We start from the raw sequence: 18,854 nt of genomic DNA, 5'->3' as shown, positions 1-18,854 counted from the left end.
TTTGTTTTATGTCTGGTGCACAGAACATGTGTAGACAATGATAATCATTTAGAGTTAGAAGCAAAGCAAAAAAAGGAGCAGCTCTGCACCTTAGAAGGGTGCCCCAGGGGTGGTGGAACAATGCCCCCCCTCCCCCCCTCCCCCCATCTCTAGATTTGGAGTTGGGAGAGGACATGTCCTAGAGCAACACTAAATTGCAATGTACACATAAAGCTGTCCAGTGTACTATATGCAAACGCTGCCAGTATTTTCCCTGCATGAATTAAAAATGTGTTTGCACCCCTTGCGTTGCAATATGGGTGGTCCAAGAGTAAACTCGCTCCCTTCGTTAGAATGCTACCCTGGTGGGGTTTCACCCCAGATTGGAGCTTGGTTTTCCATATATAAATGTCCCATGCAATTATTTTAGGTTGCAAAACCACTATCTATCCTTAAATAATATATAATTTGCTTTTACATGCTAATAAACCCAAATAGAAACCATGACAATGGTTTAGCTGATGAAATGTAAGCTTTCTCCTGATACCATTCAAAGGAGGACATGCTTCTCTTTTATTACATGATTTCTTCAATGTGTTATCTGTTAATTTATGTGAAATGTAATTATTATTATTATTAACATTACAGATTCGTCATTCAAGGAAATCCCACAGCCGCTTCCCTCCGCTATTCCTCCCTCAACGTCATTGACTCTTGGACTAAGTTCTGGGAAGAAAGACTCTACACAATCGATAAGCCCCCTGTCTAGAAGCGTTACCATAGCTAGTATAGACAGGTCGGTGAGATTTATGACAACAAGCACTTATTAAATTGAATTTGTAAAAGCGTATTTACCGCTTATTCCTTACTTGTGTGGAAGCTGTGATTTGTCCATTGACATGTACAGTGTCCCTTACAATATTAAGCACTGAGATGTGTTCCATATGTTGATTTAATCTAGGACTGCACAATGTACTTTATTCCCTGGGAACTGTGAAATATTAATAATGACCATGTTACACCTCATTGTATAGGAGATCAGACCAGTCATTGGAATCTGACGGGGACACAAGTGGCTCTAGATCCAGGTCACATTCAGAAGAGCTGTTACAAACTACGGGAACCCCTCCATCGATTGACTCTTTCGCCATTGAAGGTTTAATTACAGCTCTGTGCTGCATTATTGAAGTGTATAATATAGCTCGCTGTCTTACTATAGCTGCACATTGTCTGATCAATCTCTGGGCTCCTTCAGAGATTCCAATGTTATTATTGGCTTTATAGCATTAGATAACATATTTTAGAAAACGCCACATTTTATATTTGTAAAATGTTATCTCATAAATAAGATATATTTATTAGTAATATTTCATAGGCAGCAGCGCATTAAATAATCTAGAGCTTATACTTAGAACATTAGGACAGAATATAAAATGAGTAACTGCTTGCGATTATCATTTTACATAGATGTTGAAGACGCAGCTCTGTCCAGTGACTTCAGCAGTGATACCCTGGAGTTTGAAGCTGAGTCATGGAGCTTAGTGGTGGAGTCGTCGTTCTGCATTAAGCAAGAAAAAGATGTGATTAAGAGACAAGATGTTATTTTTGGTAAGTAGTTTTACAAAAATTCTGTATGGTAAAAGTTTCTACTGTTCTGCTTGGAGGCCGTAGTATTATGGGAAGATAACAAGCGACAACCTATAGAAATATGAATTTTGTGATACGGGGGTAAATATCCTGTGTGTACTTTGGGGTAATTAAATAGGATTCTTGGAATGGAGTCATATTTTATTTTGTTGCCCCCACATAGAAACTCCAGCCGCATTGACCAGGCAGGTGCTGGGTATCACTATGACTGGGGGACCCACTCTGAGGATCTCTGTTATAGTGTGACTGCCCCAGTCTAACCTGGTGCTACGTTCTACTTTAGCAGGGGGGACCCCACTCTCATTGGGTAGGGGAGGTCGAGAGTCATCAAAGCAAATTAGAAAAATTGATTCATGAGATATTTTCCTATCATTACGCATTGACCCCAAAATGTCACGTTTCATTGGTGGTATTTGAACTTAAATGTTTCAGTTCCTACCATAACCACACCACACAGTACAATGAATTGACCATCCGTATTTACATAGACTGTAAATGCTGCAGAATGGGAATTTACAAATGCAGTGAGAAATGATATTCTACAGGGGCGAAGCAAAAGTGGAACACAAACATTTCATTGCTGTCCCTCATCTCTTATGTGCGTGGACAAAACCTATCAAGCACAGGAAAGAAAACTCCTTGCGGTATATTTACTAAACTGCGGGTTATAAAAAGTGTAGATGTTGCCAATAGCAAACAATCAGGTTCTAGCTGTCATTTTGTAGAATGTACTAAATAAATTACTAGAATCTGATTGGTTGCTATAGGCAACATCTACACTTTTTCAAACCCACAGTTTAGTAAATATACCCCCTTGACTTTATGTAACAAAACTTTAACACAGTTATAATTATGCTGGTATAAATTTAGTGTTCAATTTCTTCTGTGTTTCACTCCAGAAAACACTGGATAAATAACTGTAAATTGAAATTATTATTTAAAGAGATGAAGTTTACAAGTCGTATTGATGCAATGTGTTTGAGCCCTGTTTTTGTAGTAGAATGGCTGAGGAAATCCATTTTTCCACACTGTCCACAGTTTGTTCCTGTTTATGTTCTTCAAAGAGTCATTTTCAGACTTCATCCAGTAGTGTTTATAGTTCTTTGTCAAATGGTTTCTTTCCATTGGCTGAATGTAAACAGAGGATTACAGAGTTTCTTTGCTTTTACATTCGATCGTCTAGAGACTAAAACGGGAAATCCTGAGTCCTGATAGAATAGGTTTTATGCAGGTCAAACACAATTCATTGCCATTGGCATGTCTGCTATTTCTTTGGCAGATCTGAAGGCCATTTGGATAGAGTGGCAAAGGTTATGTACTACAATAGTAGATGTGAAGTTCAGGCGTTCCTTTCATCTGGAATGGAGCATTAGATTGTAAGATGTGCTGGCCCTGTTTCCCAGGGAGTCTTACATTCTCAGAAGATGTTTCAATTTAAACTTGCTGAACTTCTTCTCCTATGAAAGACACTGGACTTCAATTACGGAGCGTGCACCTGTGTATCGCCTAGATGTTCCACTCTGCGCACATTTGGATGCTTTTCTGCTGTGAAAACACGCATTGTGCAGAACCACCTTCTTAATGACATTAAATTTGCATTTTTCTCCTAAAATTCTCCTTAACCTCCTTTATGACTTGAATTAATCTTGTGTGTGAGGGGGCACTGTTACTGTACTTTAGTACGGTCATTCCTCCCAAGGAATGCTCCCTCTTTACACTTTTCTTTTCATGTTTTATTGGTATTTCTGAACATGTTTCTCCCACCAAAACAGCAAAAACCCAAATTACACCCAGTCAGGGGCAATTAACATATGTCACTCATACAAATAGTGTAGAAAGGCAAATTGCTGCAGAGGTAGCAACAACTTAACAGCATAATATGAAACTATAAGCAATGCATCAGGTATGCAGATTGCCAAAAGAAATGCAAATAATTGAAACAGAGAGAGTGACTGGGTGTCTGCTTAGCCCCATTCACATCCAACAATCTAAGTCTCACAGGACAAAGGGCGATGTTCACCATTTATAGCAAATCTTCTCATACTTATCTAACATGTTACAACTAGTGTACATGAATCTTTTGTGGCCACAACTGTCATTAACCACATCATACCAGTCACCAAGACTCCGCCGCCCTGGTGCCATCCACCTCCTGGCAATAATGACTTTAGCCAACATGAACAAAGTGGATAGTAACTGTCTAATAAGTTTATGCATCCTGCCCGCCAGGTCTAGTCCAAAAAGACACAATCTAATAGGGAGTACCTCCCACTTAGAGTTTCAATATGCAGTCCATGACTTTGCTCCAAAATACAGATACCATGGGACAATCACATAGGAGATGCCAGAAGGTGCCCCACTGGCCCCCACATTTGGGACAGGTCATTGCATGGCCCCCACTAGATTTAGAGAGGAGTGAGATACGCGCTATGCAGGATAAAAACCTGAATCTGCCAAAATTTTGCATATGCAGAGACCTTATAGGTCAAGTATCCTACCCTAGTCCTGATTAGACCTAAGTCAGCTTCCCAAGCAGCGTGCAAACCCAAGAGGTCATTGTCGCCAAAGCCACCAAAAAGAATGTAGTATATAGATGATAAGGTGTTGGGGACCAAATCTCATCAACAGGAGTCTCAATGGGTCGTCATGGAGAATCCATATGTAAAAACTCACACAGGTCAGTACTGAACCAAAGGGGAGTTTCTAGATCATACCCAGAGTCAGCTGTAAGGTTGACTGAAAGGCGCCATATTCTAGCTGCCTGGGACATCTTCACACTTTTACCTTCAATAATCTCACTCCACAAATTGAAGGCTCATTATTTGCAATGGAGTGTTCTACAAAATGTCCTGCATTGCCGTCTCTCTATCCAATTCTCTCCACAGACAGGTACAACGTTCTGCTCCTCTGCAAACGCCGCCATCTTACTCTGTAAACCTTTTTGTACTTTGAAGGAAATACTTGCATATTTGCAAACCAAGGTGTACAGTACTTCCTAAGAGGCGCCTTGGTCCTTGGTATACTGTAAAGCACATTTACTGCGAGAGGATGCCAACATGAGGGAGGTGCAATACTGGCGGCCCTTTTACTGCTTGTGGCTTGTTCTCAAGGTTTTTTTCCCTGTTATTAGGACATAAAAAAATATCTACTAGCCTACATCTACAAATCCTCCCATGCAATCCCTGGCATTCCGTTTGTCATTCCATTATTTAGCAGTGCTCCTCACAGTGTTTGCAGAAAAAGCACTTGGTCATGTCTGGGTGTATGACGAAGTTACTGAGCAGCAGCTGTTATTTCTGTAAGGCTTTGGATAACAAGTCTTCAGCTCATATACCTGGTTTGTTTAGTTTTTTTTGTGCTTGGTGTCTATAAGAAAAATGTACTTAGAAATATGGAATTAGTATAATTGTCTGTATGCTGGAGCAGATTTAATTATATGATCCACTGATTTATGTGTATGCTAAGCTACTCATCTAATTGTCTTTCTGAATTTAATCATAATAAAAATGATATTAGTGTGAATATGGAGGAAGGTTTAAAAATAAAAATTGGTTAGTGAAAACAAATTGAATATAATTATACCGCAAATGACCTGTAATGAGTTCATGTATCCTGTTCCTTTTTTTGCAGTCCTTAATAATTACCTACAGACTAATCTCATTGCAATTTGTGTCAAGGGATAAATAGTAATTCAAAGAATATTTTATATACATGTCTATCTCCTAAAACTGATTAGAACATTGTCCTCCTAACATTCTGAAATTAAGTTCCCTCCTATATTGCAACTGAAGACGTAGAACTTTGGACACTAGGTTGAGACAGGGTTTATTCATTTATAAGAATAAGTATGACTTAAATGAATAAACAACCCGACTTCCTCCTAGCCTGTAAATATGAGATATATCAGCTTTACAAGCCATCATTTATTTTTAGGATTGTTGTATTATCCTGTTGTTGTTGCAGAACTCATGCAGACGGAACTGCATCACATCCAGACCCTGTCCATTATGTCTGAGATATTCAGGAAAGGGATGAAGGAGGAGCTGCAGCTGGACCACAGCACTGTGGACAAAATCTTCCCGTGCCTGGACGAGCTGCTGGAGAGCCATAAGTCCTTCTTCTGCAACCTGAGGGAGCGGAAGCAGGAGTCCAGGGAAGGCAATGACAGGAACTTTGTGATCAATAGAATTGGAGATGTCCTTGTGCAGCAGGTACTGGATGTGGTGTCATTTTGCATAAACAATCTGATATATAGAAAAATGAAAAGAAACCAAATATAATGTTCTCTGTTTGACCAGTAGTGCTCCCAACTTTCATGGCCCAGCCCCATTCACAGACAATAACATGCTGTCCCCTGTCACTGAGCGATCCATCTTATAAGTAACATTGGACTAAAGCTGTCATGTTGGGGCAGCATGGTGGCTTAGTGGTTAGCACTTCCGCCTCTCAGCACTGGGGTCAAGAGTTCAATTCCCAACCATGGCCTTATCTGTGTGGAGTTTGTATGTTCTCATGTTTGCTTGGGTTTCCTCCGGGTGCTCTGGTTTCCTCCCACTCTCCAAAAACATACTAGTAGGTTAATTGTCTGCTACCTTATCCATTCTGCACCTAAAGTGCACCTAAAAATAATAATTTATAGGCTCTTCATATTTTTCAACATAATAATTGGTAACTTGAATAAGACCATAAACCATTGAAATCCACATACTGGAGAAAATTGTAATTGGGTTATCCACATATGTTAAATTCTGCTTCTTGACTGGTAATGGGAATCCATTGAAGACATGAGAGCATGCAGTATAATATTATACTTGCTTACCAGTCCACCTTGTATATGGTCATTAAAGAGACTTGAATATACCTTCTATTTTGGGGGAGGGGGTGTGTGTGTGACTTCTAGTTGACGATCTGGTTCAAGTTACCACCTATATATTATTAGTTTTGGAAGAATATACAGAAAATATAGATACTATGAGTTGTTATGACTGATTACTCATCCATCTGTCTTTAACGTAACAAATAGAAGCAAGGTTGTTGTTATTTTGTGTGTTGTGCTGGGCCCTACAAACTTTTATCTCATTGCTAAATATAAAATATTAACATTTATATTTTGCTACAGAATTTATAATTTGCTACAAAATGTAATCTATTTCAAATATTCTTGTACTATTCTTATTAATTTATTTATATGAGTGCTGGGATATTAATTTAGGACTTTTAGTTAAGTCATGTGGTGACTAGACCTATCCCATAGCAACTTGTTTCAGCACTCCCTTCAGACCGCCTTCTTGCAGACAGGATACATTACAACAAAGTGATATTACACATTAATGTTTAACATCAGGAGATAACACTAGCCACAGTAAGTAATACATTATCTAAAATTGAATTTAAACACAATTTGCAATAATCTTTAATTTCCAAATATTTATATGTTTCATAATTGGGGCAGTTTCTCTATTAACACACCCATGTGTTAATAGAATGCAGTGGTCAAGATTATACTTTCCACCATTCCTTAGTAGTCCAGATACTAATTTACACGTGGTTTCCTGTTTCACAATGTTGTACAAGTATGCTGGCCTGAAAATGGGTGGATGTTTACAAACTTACTAGGTTACAATATAATAAATATACACCAGGTACTGCAGCAATAATAGTAATAAATGCATGCAATAGGGTATATCTTCCCAGTTTTGTGCAGGGGGAGGTGGATCCTGACATACCTTCCTTCTGCATTATATTAACACCCAACCATCACCACATTAATCTGCTAGGTTGATCTGCAGACGGTTGTTGTTGTAGGCAGTCTCCTGTGCATGCCTGCTGCATGGTTTCTGCACACATGAGGCACTTGCACCAGCCCCACATGTGCTTAGTGGTGGAGGATGATCCAGCCCTCACAGAGCTGAGGAGCAGGGAGAATGAGAGGGGAGGAGCAGGAAGCCTGCCAGGCCCATTGGGAGAAAAAGCAGATTAACATCTCTGCCCTAACTGGCTGTGCACCCTGTCTGTCAACCTAAGATTCCTCCCCTTGTCTGGCTGGGACCGGGGCTGTTTCTTCTCTCAATCTTTTCTTATGCGGAACCTCCATTGTTTTTCGTTTTTTGTGTGCTCATTACATGCCGGTGAGACTTGCATGCCGGTGAGACTTGCATGCCGGTGAGACTTGCATGCCGGTGAGACTTGCATGCCGGTGAGACTTGCTTACATGCCGGTGAGACTTGCTTACATGCCGGTGAGACTTGCTTACATGCCGGTGAGACTTGCTTACATGCCGGTGAGACTTACATGCTTTTGTTTCTCATGTAGTTTTCAGCAGAGAATGCAGATAAAATGAAGCGGATTTATGGGGAATTCTGCAGCCACCACATTGAGGCTGTGAACTTGTTTAAAGAGCTGCAGCAGAACAAGAAGTTCCAAAACTTCATAAAAGTAAGTTTTATTTTCACACTTATTACACATATAAGACTGTCAGGTGCATCACATAGCCTGTAACACACACAGAACTCAGTCCACAGACCCACATGGTTGTACGAGGATTTTGCCTGGGTTACTCCTCTTGGTTCCCCTGCATCGTGGACAATGTAAAAATATTAGGAGGCCTCACAGCTTTAAGAAATGACAAATAATTTATTATTGCAGGCAAAAAATATTTAGCCATTTGGTGTCCCTGGCTCGAATTTCATGATTGAAAAATTCACATCCCTATCTATCCAGCAAATACATCTTCATGGGGACTCTTAAACTACACCTTTAATATCTCTATACAAACCAGTTTTCAGAAACACCAGAGTGATGTTATAGTAACCTTCTGATTATTCCAGGAAACACCTCCCTCTACCCTTACCTTCTTTCTCTATTCTCTTCCTTCTTTCTTCTTCATATTGAAATCATAAAATTATATATTTGATTATCTCATTAAGCCATAATGTATTTTACCTTGATAATTGACCAACTTTGTCTGTTATTGTGGTACAATTATTATTGATGTCTTTAAAACTTAATAAAGAAAAAATACATTAAAAATAAGAAAGTCTTGTAACAGCGTAACAAATACCATGTGTTACATACACCAGTTCGTTTTGTCTCTTCCGTCCTTGGACAAGTCATACAGTACAATTCTACCTTTTCATCTCAGCAGTATAAAAAGATTCAAAAAGTTTTGGTTATCTTGTTTTTTTTTTGTTTTTTTTAGAAATTGTGCTTAACATGTACTACTAGCCTAGTTTTCAGTATATAAATATATAATCCCTGACCGTTTTAGTTTGGAATTAATTTGAGACAATTCTTCACAACACCCTATGGTTTATAAAAGAATATTTGATTAAAAAGCAGCGTGGTGGGACTTGGCTTTGCCTTGGATTTAAAGGTACATGCCGGCAGTAACTCCATCCTGGTACTATTGTTTTATAAACTTGCCTTGCCCTGAAGCCACTTGTAAGTGTCAGTGATCGTCTTCAAAAGCTGTATAATAACCAGGAATTAGAGATTTGGCCCAGTGCTGTTAGGTTTGCAAATATGGCTTGGAAAATCGACACTGCGGAAACAGCTAAGTGCTGGCTGTAAGATCCTGCTACAGTATCGGCTCCTTCAACAGATAAAGCTGACTGTGCCCTACTTTCACTACTATATTGCATGATATACCGCAGTCCTTTACATGATGGACATTGAAATTCTGTTTCCAGATTTATCACACAGGCTTCTTGGAACACTGTCTGCACTGTAACATGGTGCGATCTGTTGTTCTCAAGAAAGCAGAGGGCAATAATCCTTCTGACTTTGTTCAAAGTTCCTTAATTGCCTGAAATTATTTTTCTGTATCTTCTGTGTGGAACGTGTGGACCAGATTCCCTTCTCCTGGATGCTGATGGGTAAACTTATTATTATAGGGTTTTTTCCAGGCTGTAAGGAGACTGTGGTAGTATATATTGATGACCTATATACTACTTATTATCCAACTGGCAATCTGTTCAGACACCTTACAAAAAAGCATCTGTCACCAAACTCATAAGTTGTTTGTTCTGTAAACCAGATCATTCTACTTGGAAAACTGAGATCAGACTGGACGAACTGATCCACCTATTCTTTATATAATTACTTCCTCCTCTCATGTTAATCTTAAAATGACTTAGAATATCCTAAAGAAAGCTCAGCAATTTGACTCCAAATGATACTTATCGAGAACACATTCATCTGAGCTTTCAGTTTACTTAAACACTGTTACTTATGTGTGTCTATGACGAATGTGAGGCATACTTGGATAAAACACTTGTAGTTAGAGGATACCAGTGGTAGTGATTATATCGGCTGACAACAATTAAACCGATAACAAAAAGCAGATTACTGCAAGACTGACATACATGAAATACAGATTTACCCTAAAGACGGCTCATGTTAATTGCGACTACACAAGAAGCCGGCTCTGGGATTCTCGTCTGTTAAAATAGCCGTACTGAGAGTGCCGGATTTAAGGGGGCAATGGCAGGACCCAGCGCTTCTAGAATGTGGAAATCCTAACCCTAATCGTAACCCTAACCCTAGCGCTACATCATAGACGCACTGGGTCCTGCCATTGCCCCCTTAAATCCGGCAATCTCAGTGTGGCCATTTTAACTGACAATTTCACAGCCGGCTTTTGTGTAGTCACAATTAACATGAGCCATCTTTAGGGTAAGTCTGTATTTCGTGTATGTCGGTCTCTCAGTAATCTGATTTTTGTTATCAGTGTAAATGCTGTCTGCATTCTTTCAGCCGGAAAAAGGTACCGCATCCCTGAATTCTACTGTACTCACCTCTGGTATTAAAATATATGCCAGTCTTTTCACTCCAGTTGATTTCTTTTACATCTTCCATAGTACAGGATTAGGCTAATAAAAATCAACTAATAAAAGAAGGTTGTTTCAAAACTTGACCCAGAAAAATATTAACTCCCCTGGTAATGTTTAAAGAAATCCTAAAAACATGAACTGTTGGCAGTTCTTGTGGACTGAGTTTGAGCACCTCTGCCATAGGGTATCTTGAGGATGAGCTAAGCAAAAATGTCTTAGAACATTAATTCAGAGGATGTTTTTTTTTTCAAGCCAGAAAATTGATAGCCAAATACTGGATGCAGCTGACTAAGTGAGTTGCAGCCATCAGCATTGGAATAATCAAATCAAAGAAAGTAGCTTATTTGCACAGTGGGTGTCCACAAAAGCTTGATTTGGTTGGTATTGGCTAAATAAATAAAAATAAGATAACAGGTGGCAGGTTGATATTTCTTATACCACAGCTCCTCACTGTGGCCATTTGTGTGAATGACAATTTCTTTGTCATCCAGAATAAATGCTGTAGGATAGAGCTAAGTGGTAATTTTTTTTTAATGAAATCTGCCAATAAGATATCATTCATATAGAAATAATAACAAAATGTCACTATATCCCTATTGAATGTGTCTCTGCAGAGTAAACATGGATATTTCATACTTAAGTGCAGTAAAAAGAAATTGTATTATATCTCTTATAGTGCTTTGTTGTATATTATTGAGAAATCAAACTCACAAGTAAACAGTGGTCTAAAGACTTAAGTAAATATATATTGTTTTTACAGGTGACAAACAGTAATCTACAGGCTCGACGGCGAGGTATCCCTGAATGCATCCTCCTTGTAACGCAACGCATCACCAAGTACCCGGTGCTTGTGGAGAGGATACTGCGCTACACACCCGGTCAGTATCACAGGCTTCACTTCTCCAAAAGCAACTTCTTGCTATCCTTCACTGTTATTAAAGTGCACCCATCGCCTGCACACTGTGAAGACTGCCATATTCATGCTGGCCGTGTCTCAGTGATGTCACCAGTTCATAGTGAATTGATAAGATGCGTTTGTAGGATTAATGGTTCGGACCACAAAATGGCTGCCTCCGCTATGTGTAAACAGGTGCACTTACATGCTGTTCTTAGAAAATGTTACCTGCATTAAAGGGGACGTCTTTCTACCCTAGGCCTTGACTGTATTAATATTCTTTACTGTGGTACATTTTTTTTACAAATAGATATGTTACAAGGGTATATATGTACAGTAATGTAATACAAATATTAGCACATTTAAATATAGTAATTGTACATGTATGCTTACATTGCTGCAACTAGACTATACGTCTGATAGGTGAACAACTATTAGTTATATGTAATGGTTCTGTTGATAATAAAGCCAGCAGCATGGTCAAGGCTTCTACCTTGTTTGTATATCCACCAGCCCTATGAGCTGCCATTATCTTGATAATGGTTGATTATTTATACAGGGTGGTCCAGAAGTGTGGAAACAACCTTTTAATAAAAATTTAAAATTAGAATTACATCTAAGATGCCCGGCTTCAAGATATCCACCATACTGTTCACACTCAGATCATATGTGTAGACACTGGATTAATATTTCCTTACTCATTTCTGTTTCAAAAGGATGTTTCCACACTTATGGAACACCCTGTGTATTGTATTATAATGAGAAACATAATTAGGTGGGTGAAGAAGAGGGGGGTGCATACCGGAAAAAGGGTTTAGTCAGGACCTCTAAAATAACATGCAAACTGCAAAATAGATTAGCACAATCTTTATAATGGGGCTCTTTACAAAAAAGCCATTTTGCTTGCATGTATTCATTAGATGTGCTGGCAAGTTGTTATCAGTATAACTATATGAATAAGATCGCTATATTTGGATGTGTATGGATAAATGCAGTTATTACTTTAAGTCTTATTGGTCACAGTAGTTACACTGCATTTGTTAATGATGTACTGGACTATTTAGTAATCTCTATAAGAGTATATTAATATCTGATATCTACTACACAGTATTTTCACTACAATGATTCTTCCTTATCACAATGGCACAGTTTTCAGTTCTCCCAAAATATGCTAATCTGTGATATAGTATGTTATCTTAGTTTGTTAAATTGTTATATTAATTTCCTCAGTTTCCCTGCATTGGTGTCACACTTGACTCTGCCCTATGCTTTATTCCTCACATCCAGACTCTCTCACAGTCTTTCGATTCCACCTTAAAAACATTGCCAGAATACGCACTTTTCTTACTCAACATGCTACAAAAACTCTTATCCATTCTCTCATCATCTCCCGTCTTGACTATTGCAGCCTCCTGCTATCTGGCATTTCTGACACCCATATATCCACACTTCAATACATCCTAAATGCTACTGCAAGACTGATCTTCCTCTCTCACCGCTCCACATCTGCTGCACCACTTTGCAAATCCCTACACTGGCTCCCTGTGTTCTCCAGAATCAATTCAACTTACTCACCTTTACCTTCAAAGTCCAACAACAACACCACCCAGTGGCAGAACTACCATTGGCGCAGCAGGCGTGGTACATTGAGGCCCATGGAGATAATTGAGCCCGCTGCATGGTAGATGCAGAGGGTCGGGGGCCCCAGTTCTCTCATCTCGCCTCCCTGCATCGGGGCCTACAGCTCGCTACCTCCGCCTCTGACATCACCCTTATATACATCTCAAATCTCATATAAAAAAAAATGTCCCGTTCTCTTAGATCTACCTCTGACCTGCGCCTTGTCTTGTCTCTGGTAACCACTTCTTAGTCGTGCCTACAGGACTTCTTTCGTGCTGCTCCCAACTTATGGAATTCTCTACTACGCCCAATCAGGCTTTCCCACATCCTTCAAATCTTTATACGCTTTCTAAAAACCTCTTTTTTTTTTTTTTAAAGCTTATCTTATCCCTGATGATACTACTCACACTAATACACCCTCACAGCTGTCCCAATCTCCACTCTAAGCCACATTCTCTCCTTTTGTTGCAGTTTTGTCCTCTTCCACTTAGAATGTAATCAGGGTCCTTCATACCCTTTGTTTTCATGTCTGCATTTATTTTGTCTGCCTTGTTTTATGTAAGTTCTGTCTCCTCTACTGTACAGCAGAGCACTGTGGCACCTTACAAATCTACGATAATAATAATAATTATAGACCATGTCAGAAGTGTATAACACATGCCTTTTAACATCTTATCAGTTCTATACTGCAGAGATAATAATAAATATAGTGTTTGTATATATGTACTTGTGTATGTATGTGCATATATGTATTTATGTGTGTGTATATGTAATGTATGTGTGCGTGTGTCTAATATATATATATATATATATATATATATATATATCTATATAGATATATATCTATATAGATATATCTATATCTATATCTATATATAGATAGATATCTATATTAGTATAATTTCACACATGTGGAAACATATACACCGATCAGCCGCAACTTTCAAACCACCCACCTAATATTGTGTAGATTCCCCTTGTGACCCAAAACAGCTCTGACCCTTCGAGGCATGGACTCCCTCTGAAAGTGTCCGGTGGTATCTGGCACTAAGACGTTACCAGCAGGTCCTGTAAGTTGCCAGGTGGGGCCTCCATGGCTCTGACTTGTCAACACATTCCTGAACAGTGTCGTAGGGCTGTAGCGGTGCCGTGAAGGGGTGAACTGCAGCAATGTTTAGGTAGGTGATACGTGTCAAAGTATCATTCAAATGAACACCAGGACCCAAGGTTTCCTAGTAGAACATTGTCCAAAGTATCACACTGCCTCTGCTGACTTGCCTTCTTCCGATAGTGCATCCTGGTGCCATCTCTTCCCCAGGTAAATGACACACATGCACCCAGCTGCACACGTGATGTAAAAGATGACGTGGTTTTTCAGACCAGGCCAACTTCCTTTTCCATGATCCAGTTCTGGTACTCACGTGCCCATTATAGAGCTTTCGGTGGTGGACAGGTATCACCATGGGCACTCTGACCGGTTTGCTGTCGCAGTGTGATGCACTGTGTGTTCTGACACCTTTCTATCATAGCCGGCATTAACTTCTGCAATAAGTTGTGCTACAGTGATTCTTCTGTGGGATTGGACCAGCCAAGTTAGCTTTCAGTCCCTGAATGAGCTTTGGGCGCCCATGACCCTGTTGCCGGTTCACCGTTATCCTTCCTTGGACCACTTTTGGTAAGTATTAACGATTGCATACCGGGACCACCCCACAAGACCGGTCGTTTGGAGATGCTCTGACCCAGGTGTCTAGCCATCATAATTTGGCCATTGCCAGAGTCTCTCAGATCCTTACACTTGCACATTTTTCCTGCTTTCAACACAACAATGTCAAGAACTGACTGTTCACTTGCTGCCTAATATATCCACCTCTTGACAGGTGCCGTTGTAATGAGATAATGTTATTCACTTCACTTGTCAGTGGTTTTAATGTTGTGGCTTATTGGTGTATATAAACAGACACACAAACACAGTTCTTGTATGTATAGGGCTGTACTTATTGGTTAGGCTGCTTTGTACCAGTGTTATCTATATTGGATTACTGGACATTGTGGATATGACTTATTCTAGCATTGGGTTACTCAGTTGTTGGTGCTGCATGTGTGTTATATACTACATCTCTTAACCCTGCTCATGCCACGTTTTTAGAGGCGACTGAGGAACACAAGGACCTATGCCGATCCCTCTGCCTAATTAAGGACATGATTGCTGCTGTAGATTTAAGAGTCAGGGAATTTGAAAGAAAACAAAAGCTGGAAGAGTTTGTAAACAAGATTGAAAATAAGACGTTGACAAAAATGAAGAACGGCCGGGTCTTTACAAAGCAGGATCTAAGGAGCAAGGACCAGGTGCTGCTACATGGAGGGGTCATCCTGTGGAAAACTGCCACTGGGAGATTTAAAGGTAATCAGATCAATAGTTATCATTTTACATTGATATTGGGAAATATTATTTGTTCCATTACATTCTTCCCTTCCAAAACTAATAGAATCTGGAGGTCAGACTAGAGATCACCTAAAGCCCAACATTCTTATTTGAGATGTAATATTTTGCTTTTATAAGGTAACAATGGAGGTGCCAGAAAACATACACACTGCCTGCACACCACACATTCATTGTCACTAAACAAAAAAATTACAAATATAGACTAATTCAAAGGTAGTTGGCATGAGCTCAATCAGTCCATCTGTCCATATAACATTTACTTTCTGAGGGAAACATTCATTAGATTAAGCCACTGAGACGTGGTGGCTTCACTGACTATTGTCCATGAAGAAAGCTGTATGTGAAAAGAAAAATCTGGCTTAATTATGTTTAATGTGTTCATTAAAAAAACCAATCGGCTGTACATATTGCAGGAGGGAGATTGTGCAGAACGTCAGGAGACCAGTTTCTGTCAGTTTCACTTTTAAAGCCAGGCTGGACAGACTTCAACATGTTACAGAGTAATTTCCAGGAGCCAAGGTTAGGAGCCAGCAGTTGTGTAAGAAAAAAAAAATAGGGGTTGGGTTGTCCATCATGTGCTATCAGTGTCGAGCACATTTTCGCAGGATGTAGCAGCAATGCCAGACATATTAATGCCCAATATCTACCAGCAATTCCAAGTACGCTTTGTTGGTTGCTGAAACACAGTGACTGAAAGGACAAGTCCCTGTTACAGAGGTGCAAAGCACCAATCAGGAAAGTGCACGTGGTCATGTGTCTGCATATTGGTTCTGAATCGTCCATGCAGCCGCTAATGCGTGGCCCAGGTGATAGAGCACCCAGAGGGGCACTTAAGTCCTGGCTGGTAGTGCAGCCACTTGGATAAGTTCCTGACACATTCATGCTGTCACCTTGATTAACCCATTAATTCTGACTTTCTCTCCCTCATAGATGCTGTCGGTCACTTTCCATGCCTGATTTTTCTTCTTCCCTTTTTCATAGTCTCCTTCCATCCCCGTTTTCATGCTCCCGTCTATTTTTAATTCCTTTGTGTTTTGTATCCCCCCTCGTCATTCCTCCACACACCTCCATGTTTCCATTTTTAATTTACACTGATTCCATATTTACACCCCCCCCTGCCCACCACACAGCACTTACCTGGAGGCTGTCAATAGAAGGATTCCTTCTTCTGTGAGGAATGTAAATTGGTTCCAAATCTTCTTCCAATAACAATAGAAAATCTGGTTTGCCCCTAGACATACAGGCTTGAACATTGGACAGTTTATAATTTTGTAAAGCAGCCTAGATAGCGGCAATTGGAGAACATGCAGCATACCAGGGATGATGGCGTGATTTGGAACTCACTGTGGGGTCTAATTATACAGTTGGATGATGCCTCCTAACCCTACTGACTGACCCTCACCTACAGTTGCCCTTTCATCAGAGTTTCAACTTTAAGAAACATACTGGTTGACCAGCCAAAACTGGGAGTGCCTATCAAGATGGGCAAGGCCGCTTTTATAGAGGAGAAGTCTATCTTAAGTTCAACGGTTGATGTCATCATTGTATGAAATGATTGACTTCCCATTTCTTTTAGCAAATATACTATAATAACTGTTCACCGCAATGATGGATGGGATGTAGTGTAGGAGTATTGATTTGGAATAACAACTATTCTTGGCAAGCCCAAAATGTCACAAGCGGGCAATATTTATATTTTATGATAGGAATATTTTATTCTAAAATCTGGGAGACAAGTAGGACATTTTTTAAAAGTCTGGCACTACAATTCTCTAGATCACACTCTTGTAATAATTTGTACTGTTGGATGCTAAATATATTGCTGGCTTTGTGCCATTTGTGCTCTGGGACTGAGAACCTACAGTTCTGATGAATGATTCTGGCTCATGCAGGAATGACATAAACATGAAACGCGTTGCACCGGATTTCATACTTTAGGGGCAATAGTGACTGAGAACGAACAGTGCAGCCCTCACACTTGTACTGTTTTTGGGAACGCTGTCTCTTGTCTTCATGATTAACATTCACACTAAATTAATATTTGTTTAGAAATAAAAACGTTGCCACATGTAAAAGTTAGATCCAGAGAAAAGATTTATAAAGTGAAATGAAGAAACTTTTTTTACATTTTTCTCCCCCCTTGAAGATATCCAAGCGCTTCTATTAACCGACGTGTTGCTGTTTCTTCAAGAAAAGGATCAAAAGTATATATTTGCTGCCGTGGTAAGTTTGTAACTCGAATGTCTTGGAATAAACTGTTCTTATAAATTTAAGCGATGATCTGGTTAGAGCCAGCGTGTGAAAAGAGGATGTACTGCCAGCTGCAAATACTGTACCAAACCCAGACTCGTTACAGCACAACAAGAGAACTTTGTCTCCTTGTAACTGGCTTTGCAGTCAATTCTGTTTCTAATGAAAAAAATACATAGATTATATTGTAAAATATAACCTTCCATTAGTGGCCTCCCATAGTGGTTGCACGCGATTCGTAAGCACTTACATTGCAACAACAACAAACAATATCTGCTAGAGTTCTTTGTGAGGCGCAATAGAACTTTATTAAAAAATATAATTTAATAATTAGATATAAACATTTAATAAACATGATGGGTTCGCAAAAATTTAAATGTTTTAATATTAGCGGGAAAATATTAAAAGTAATAAATACTTTATAACGAAATCTTAACTGGCAAAAATAGCTATTTCACATACTAATAGAATTTGCCATATAAATACAAAGTACCAGATTGATAGAAACACAATACATCAGACAGATTTTGGTATAGTATACAACATATCTTCTGGAAACCATCTGTAGGTTAGCTGAACGAATCATTAGGGGACAGAGAGGAATATTTACATAGACATAAGAATTCCGGTGTTAATGCAGCGTTACCTGGCTGCTCACATTAGGAAGAAATACTAGCAATCGAATCCACCTGGGCATGGTTATGATCTGTGCATTTGACTTGTCTCAAGTTACATTCCTTCTGCTCTGTCTCAGTGGTGTTTTCTTTGATTCATAATAGCCTGACAGTTGGCTATAATGCTAATGCAGATACTCACATGGCCCTTGCACTGTAAAAAGCTATTTGTATAGCTATTAGTGTATCTTAAGCTAGGTAGATTGTTTTCAAAGTACCGATCGTCATTTCACTTGATTGGTCAGCAGAACTATATATCTCGTTCCAACCGCCTTCCAATCCTGCAGTGTGGAGAAAATCACAACCAATTTCTCGACCAACTGCCGATAGTTCCTCAAACAGCGAATCCTTTCTGGGCGTGTGGATGTAAATTTAAGATATCTCTATCTCTCCCATGTGGTGAGGTGTCAGAACGTCAGGCAAATGGGAATAATATGCTCTTAATGGAGGATCAATAGTAAACCTCTTTTACCCACTCCGTATGTCAGTTATGTGCTGCTGTATGCAAGTGTATA

The 18,854-nt window shown here is 39.4% G+C and overlaps 1 protein-coding gene across 4 annotated transcripts in view; it reads left to right on the top strand.

Annotated features, from left to right (window-relative positions):
* Positions 1-18,854, top strand: part of ARHGEF28 (Rho guanine nucleotide exchange factor 28) — a 172,731-nt gene that overhangs the window by 135,990 nt on the left and 17,887 nt on the right. For all 4 annotated transcript variants that reach the window (XM_075179790.1, XM_075179798.1, XM_075179816.1 and 1 more), the window contains 8 exons: positions 628-775; positions 1,014-1,135; positions 1,447-1,587; positions 5,590-5,837; positions 7,939-8,061; positions 11,218-11,335; positions 15,119-15,373; positions 17,562-17,638. In XM_075179790.1, coding sequence (XP_075035891.1) covers positions 628-775; positions 1,014-1,135; positions 1,447-1,587; positions 5,590-5,837; positions 7,939-8,061; positions 11,218-11,335; positions 15,119-15,373; positions 17,562-17,638 — 1,232 coding nt within the window. The remainder of the gene's footprint in view (positions 1-627; positions 776-1,013; positions 1,136-1,446; positions 1,588-5,589; positions 5,838-7,938; positions 8,062-11,217; positions 11,336-15,118; positions 15,374-17,561; positions 17,639-18,854) is intronic.

The sequence above is a fragment of the Mixophyes fleayi genome, chromosome 1 (assembly GCF_038048845.1).
Source record: "Mixophyes fleayi isolate aMixFle1 chromosome 1, aMixFle1.hap1, whole genome shotgun sequence".
In the NCBI taxonomy this organism is placed as follows: domain Eukaryota; kingdom Metazoa; phylum Chordata; class Amphibia; order Anura; family Limnodynastidae; genus Mixophyes; species Mixophyes fleayi.
This window is presented reverse-complemented; position numbering and strand designations above follow the sequence as displayed.